General features: G+C 57.7%; 1 protein-coding gene across 5 annotated transcripts in view; it reads left to right on the forward strand.

Moving 5' to 3' along the window:
• Window positions 1–6,510, forward strand: part of GLT1D1 (glycosyltransferase 1 domain containing 1) — a 91,799-nt gene extending 85,289 nt beyond the window's left edge. For all 5 annotated transcript variants that reach the window (XM_030292432.2, XM_030292433.1, XM_030292435.1 and 2 more), the window contains one exon: window positions 6,187–6,510. In XM_030292432.2, coding sequence (XP_030148292.1) covers window positions 6,187–6,348 — 162 coding nt within the window. In that variant the 3' untranslated portion in view covers window positions 6,349–6,510. The remainder of the gene's footprint in view (window positions 1–6,186) is intronic.
• Window positions 6,511–6,974: the final 464 nt, after the last annotated feature.

Below are 6,974 nucleotides of genomic sequence, written 5' to 3' on the forward strand. Positions count from 1 at the left end.
TTCGGTTTTTAAAGTCATTAAACACAGCACGGGCCTGTCCCAGCATGCAGGGGAAGACTGGCCGTGCAGGCTGCCACCTTGATGTCCGCTCCGGACGAGGGCGGCCCCATCTCTGCAGGAAGGAGAGATGGACATTCCCAGCGAGGTCGTGTCCCAGGTGGCACATTCCTAGGCCCGAGGCTGCGTCTTGCCCTCCGGGCCGCAGGGTCTCATGAGCCAGAAAGAGGGGTTTGGGCGGGAAGGACAAGAGTGGGGGGTTCTCCCCGTGTCTGCGCGACAAGGCACGTGAACCGGTTCACGCACGAGGCGTGTGAGGCAGAGGACTTTTACTGAGCCTCCTGTGTAGCAGGTGCTGAGCTCAGTCCTGGGGACAAATGCTGGGAGAGAAAGGGTCCAGGCCCCCCTGGGGCTCACGGTCTAGGCAGGTGGTGGCAGGATAGGGCAGTGTGTCCCTTTCACGGCCCTCAGCACGAGGGGCACCACCCCTGATGGGAGGCTGGCCCCGTGCTTCACAGGGATGGACTCCTGTCACGCTCACAGGTCCTGCCTGCGGTGGACAAGGCCGGTCTGGAAAGAGGGAGGTTCCCTGCAGGGAAGGGCACTGGGGGTCGGCAGGGCCCCGCACGCGGAAGCTGGGGTGCGTGAGGGCGTGCGTCGCGGGAGAGCTGGAGGCAGTGCAGTGCGCCGCAGGGAACAGCATGAACGAACGAGAACTCACGAGTAGGGTGCCTGGGACTCAGGAACGTGGGGGGCACAGATCTGGTGGGGTCCCCGCGGTCTCCGTGTCCTGGTGCTAGGCTGTGGTTATTTACATGGTACATTTTTTATAGGAAAGTTGACAGCATAAAAATTAAGAAGTGGCCACAACTGACCATTTGGAGACAGCCTCCTCTTTCTCCAGGACACATGCGCACATGGCCACCCCTTCCCGCGTGGACGGGCCAGTCTGTCGCATCTTGGTTTGGTGACACGTCGTGAGCTGCTGTTGTGTCCACGGCCACGGGACGGAGTGTCGCTCCCGTGGATGTAGAGACAGGGGGCCTTTTCTCCCCGGGGCGCCGCACAGCAGAGGTCAGGTGTGTGTCCAGCAGAGCAGGTGGGGGGCGGGGCACGCTGACCCGATGCCTGGGTTCTTTGCCAAGTACTTGCTCCTGCTCTGTCGGGGCCGTTCCCGGAGCTGGTGGTCCCGGAAAGCGTGGCCTTCAGCTACCGCCCCCGGGAGGCACCGCTGGTGGCTGAGGTCCGAGGGAAGGAGAGCGTGACCGCCACGAGTGAGGCTGCGTGCGGACATCCGTGTGGACGAGGGCAGCGCTGTCACCCTCCCCTATGGGTCTGTGGGCCGAGGCGGCCACGCCCGGACTCAGCAGGACAGCGCTGGCCAGGAGGCTTTGCAGGGGCCAGGGGTGGTCTCGGCCGGGCTCTACCCTGACCCCCGGGCCTGCCTCCCACAGCCCGCCGCAGCCAGCCTCGTATCTCGTGTCCCCGAAGTGCGGCCGGGCTACCTTCATGGCCGCTCTCCTTACACGTTTCTTTTTTTTTTTTTTTCAACGTTTATTTATTTTTGGGACAGAGAGAGACAGAGCATGAACGGGGGAGGGGCAGAGAGAGAGGGAGACACGGAATCAGAAACAGGCTCCAGGCTCTGAGCCATCAGCCCAGAGCCCGACGCGGGGCTCGAACTCACAGACCGCGAGATCGTGACCTGGCTGAAGTCGGACGCTTAACCGACTGCGCCACCCAGGCGCCCCTCTCCTTACACGTTTCTTGAGGGCTTTGCTCTTTCTGGCTCACTCTGTGAGGCTCCTGACCCTGCTGTGGTCACCGTGCATCCCCCAGAACCGTCCCCCGGCCACCTCTCCTCCCAACGCCTTCTCTCCCATTCTGGTTCTTTGCTTCCCGAGACCGGAGGCTGAAGGGTCTGAGTGTAATTCCCGCTTCGGCCACTTTGCCTCTTACTGTGTGACCCTGGGCACAGTTCCTGGACCTCTCTGTGCTCCTGCCTCCCTGTCTGTGCGAGGAGCCGTGAGAACAGCACAGGGTCCCCGTCCCTTTCTGCAATTCCGAAATCCAGAGAAGCGCTTGGAAAACAATCTAATTTTCCGTGAGCTTCGTGCCAAAACCGACTTGGCAGCGAAGTCGTATCTGAGCCGACGCGAAGTTATTTGCGGCTTTGTTTATCCTGCTTAGGGTGACCGTTTGGACGTTCTGATTCGGAAATTGTGGTTTGTCGCGTACGGGGCGCCGTCTGAAGCCACCGCAGGGCGCGCGGAAATGGAAAAGGGCACAAACGCCATCGTTAAATCCCCCAAGTCCCGGATTCTGATCATGAGCCGCTGCCCGGCAGAGAGCACGTGACAGGTGCCGGCTGCCGTTCGCTGCTGATCTGCGGCCGGTCCCAGCCCCGCTGGAGGCTCTGGGCCAGACTCCGGCCGTCCTCGCGGAGACGAGAGTGGGAGCAGGCTTGCACCTCCCCGAGGCTCTCTCCTTGACTTGCTCGGGACCCGGAGAGAACGAGGAGGGGATTAGCTTTCCCACCACGTGGATCACATGGGCTGCCCTTTCCCCGCCTGTCCCACGCAGCCCAGGGGGTCAGAACACGCGCCCAGGCCTCCGGCACGCTGTCCCTCGTCCCGGGGCATCGCCGGCTTCGGGGGCCTCGTCTGTGGGGTGACCGGTTGGGCACGAGCCAGGTGCCGTCCTACAAAGCGGCCTGAGCGAGGGGGTTGTTTAATAGCCCGAAGCTCGGCTTTTATATGGTCGGGTCTAGCTTCTCTTGGAGGAATAAGGATAAATGGCTCAGAGAAGGTGGTTGGAGGGTAGAACTCTTGAGAACCATCTAGTTAAGCGCCAGCTGCGGCATTCCGGCTGCAAGGGCGTTGCTTTCCAGGGAGGCTTCCCCCCTGCCCTGTGGCGTTAGGGGGACGTTGTTGTGACAAGGGTGCCAACAGGGCTTTAAATGTCAGTTCTGTGAAACTGCCCCGGCTCGCCATGCCCTGGACCTTGGCGGGTGCCACCGGGAGAGAAGGCGGGTCAGACGGACTCAGTGGCGAGTTTCCCACCAGCCACGGAAGACTCCTCGGGGAGGAAGGGGATCAGAAAATGGCAAACTGCTCGCTGAATCGTTGGGAAAACGAAACCACGCTCTTTCGCGTTGAGTTTTGTGTTTAACTTTAGAAACGTGTGACCTGAGCCCTGGTTTGCACACCTGTGGCCCTGGGGTGGCTCGGGTCCACACCTGCGTCTCACTTACTTTGCCACGTGCTTCACGTTTTGCGTTACTTGTTGGTATTTATCGCGAAGAGCTTTTATGTAAACATCCGGAATCTGGGCCTCTCTTGAGGAGCACGGAGAATGTGACCTCCAGTCCAGGCCTGTATTTTCTGTGGCTCGGGTGGGCGCTCGAGTTTCCAACGCTGGCCTAGAACCCTGTCTGGATCTGGATCTGTCTTTGAGCTCTATACGGTGGGATGTGGGATGTGGGATGCCCATACCTGGCTTCTGTTTCTTTTTCTCTTCTTTTCTTTTCTTTTCTTTTCTTTTCTTTTCTTTTCTTTTCTCTTTTCTTTTCTCTTTTCTCTTCTCTTCTCTTCTCTTCTCTTTTCTTTTCTCTTTTCTGTCTCTTCTCTTTTCTTTTCTTTTCTTTCTTAAAGCTCACTTATTTTTCAGAGAGAGAGTGGGGAGAGGGGTAGTGCAGAGAGAGAGGGAGAGAGAAAATCCCAATCAGCAAAGAGAGAATCCACTGACAATGCAGAGCCCGATGCGGGGCTTGACCTCACGAGCCGCGAGATCATGACCTAAGCTGAAACCAAGAGCCGGGCGCTTAACCGACTGAGCCCCCCAGGCCCCCACATTTCTGTTTCCTCTTAACTGTCTCAGCGGATGTGCCTTTCACACCTTTTAACTTATTCTGAACGACCGGCAAGAGTAGACCGTTACGCTGCATGAAGCCCCTGATGAACGTCCCCGCCCCCAGTATTTGCCCCGTGGGGGGAGAGTCAGCTAGCTGATCAGTTTTCTGGCAAGTTCTACGGCCAACAGCTCTGCAGAATCCAGGGCATTCTGGCCGGCCCGCTGATGCCTTGGGACCTGTGCTGGTTTCCGAGGAGCTCTGCTGAAACTCTCACTGCCTCGCTGCCCGGCGTGTTTGGTGAGGCACGCCTCCGCCCCGGTCCTGGCGGGCATCTCTGTCCATGTGCTGTCATCCTCAGGCAGGCCAGCTCGGGTTTCTCCAAGTGGCGACCTCAGGGCCCGAATGCGAGCAGAAGATGCCCAGGGGCTTTGCGGGGAGGTCAGACACATCACCCGTGACACATCCCACCGGTCAAGCAGGGATTCAAGAGCTGGGGACCCACCCCCACCTGGTGTGCGGGAGGAGTGGCTGAGTCGTACTACAGAGCAGGGTGTACGTGGGGACGGGGGGTGTGGCCACGCCCTCATGTGCAGTCGGCCCCGGCAGGTGCCCCGCCATCTGTCCACCGGCGTTCTTCAGGGTCCATGGGTGTGCCCTCCGCGTGTGGCCTTGGCGGTCATGCAGAAGCTGGTTTAGTCCAGAGGAAAATAGTCCCAGAGCCCCCGGGAGGGAGTCTGACCACCCACCAGTCAGGTTCCCCTTTTCTTTTCCCTGATACTTCTCTCCCTTTACCTCTGGCCACTCACCCAGGGTTTTGTTATGTGATGGCCACGGTGTTTCTGATTCCCCACCTGAGTCTCTCGTGCTAATTTATTTAAGTCTGCGTTCTGTTTGGTCTTCTGTGCTGAGAGGAGACAGTGCACTTTGTCACATTCCATCCGTCCAAGCTCCATCATTCAGGATTTTGCTGCCAAACGGTCACACATTCTGTAGAAATCATAAAGTCCGTGCGTTAGATAAATCCAAGATATGACCAGAGTCGTACAATAATATGCCAAAGCCATAAGCCTCTCGAATAATTTTTATAAGAATGTTGTTCTACTATAAGGTGAGAATAAATATGTTACATTTTTATTATAAAAGAACACCCATTTACTAAAAACTATGTACATAACACATAAAAATATAATTCCGCTCTATCATAAATATCGCTGTTTATATTGCTAGCTATAAAGAGCATTCAACGTTTAATTAACAATAATTTTGAGAGTATGTGGACATTCCTTTCAAACAGCAAAGCATCGTATGTTAATCCGAGTCCTGGCTGTCTTCTTGGCGTTTGCACGGGCTTCCCGGAGTCCTGGAGACAGTGATGGCCAAGCGTGTGCCGGGCTGTGCCCGGGGCCCTCTGTACTGACTCGTTCAATCCCATAAGCATGTCACGAAGCAGATGCTGTCATTGTCCCTCAGTTACAGATGAGGAAACACAGGCACAGAGAGGTTAGGAAGCGTCCCCATCTGGAGGTGGGGTGTGAGGGTAAACGCAGGCCTCCTGGCTCACGAACTTGGCTCTTGGCTGAAACGCAGTATTAACACGTATGCGTGTGACCCTCCTCTCTCTGAATACTGTTGAACAACCGAAAAATAATCATTCTAATTCTTTCCAGTTTTGAAGGGCTTTGATATTCGAAACCCGTCAGCAGGACCGCACTTGGGTTAGTGATGATTGTCTGAGGGTGCCAATAGATAACGTCAATAGATAGTACAGTTACTTAACGGAGGAAAAGCCCAGAAAACCGAGGACATTCGGTCTCCTCTCCCTCCTTCACCCGGGGAGTCTGGGGCAGGGTTGGGCTGACCCATCTGGTGCCACTGACCCTGAAGAGAGGGTAAATGTGAGACTCAGAGAGTTAACTGGCTTGGCCAAAGGCACACAGCTCACTTAGGTCCTGCAGAAGGGTTGGAGCCCAGCTCTGACTCTGCAGCCTGGCACTCTCCCCCCACGGCAGAGCATCTGAAGACAGGCTCTGTGCCCGGGAGGGAGGAAAGAAGGCCCAGCACAGTGGGAAACCGATGGGGCAGGGGTAGCATCGGACAGCGTGTGGGGCTCAGATCCTGGAGCAGGACCCAGGTCACCTCTCAGCCGACACTCATGAGCGAGGGACCAGAGAGTGGACCTAAGAGTCCTTGCGGAGGAAGGAAACAGCAGCTCTCGGCAATCCAGGGAAGAGAGGGGGGAGGCATGGTTGGTGGCTCCGCAAGCTTTCCCCGGACGGTCACCCAGCACGTGTGTGTGTGTGCTTACACCTGTCTCTCTCCCACCCGTCTCTCGGCAGGAGTTTGTGCAGCTGGCAAAGAGACTGGTCAGCGACCCCGCACTAGAGAGAGAAATCGTGGCCAACGGAAGGGAGTACGTGAGAGCGCGTCACTCGTGGCAGGCGGAGAGATGCACCTACCAGAACCTCATCAGGATCCTCGAGGGAAGCATCCAGGACTAAGGGCGCTCGCCCGGTGCCCTCACGCGCCCGCCTGTGGCCGCCGCCAGATGCGCAGCCCCGGGCAGATACCCAGAGACAGAGCTCTGGGCCACCGGGTCCATCCCGGGACAAGTCACACCGGTTTTATCGGAATCCTAGATAAACAACGTCAGTTATAAGGCAGAACCGCATCCGGATGTCTGTGCTTCCAGATAACATCCCGGATGTGTTTACAGATCGGTCCTGATGGAGACGCGGCAGCTCCTGGGCTCATGGGGGTGGGGGGTGGGGACGGGGGAGACCACGTTAGCTGCCGTGGGACCCCAGGTACCACGGGGCCGCATTTGCAAACCACCCAGTGCAGACGCTTCCCTGTGGGTCTTCTGATGACTTAGGACCCGTCGTTGTTCAAAACGCAAAAGCAAAATCGCACGTCCGCACAGAGGGGTCCTGGCAGGTACGTGCACGGGGCCCCCGGCCCGGGGAGGTTTGCTCCTTGGGACACCAGACACAGGGCTGTGGGTGAGTCTCCCGGCAGCACGGCTCGCTCAGCAGTTCCACAGCTGAGAGGCAGGGCATGCGCCCTGGGAAAGCGGCTGGGAAAGCGGGCAGTCCACACTGCAGGCTCCCTGGGAAAGCGGGCAGTC

Source organism: Lynx canadensis, chromosome D3, assembly GCF_007474595.2.
Source record: "Lynx canadensis isolate LIC74 chromosome D3, mLynCan4.pri.v2, whole genome shotgun sequence".
NCBI classification, from domain to species: domain Eukaryota; kingdom Metazoa; phylum Chordata; class Mammalia; order Carnivora; family Felidae; genus Lynx; species Lynx canadensis.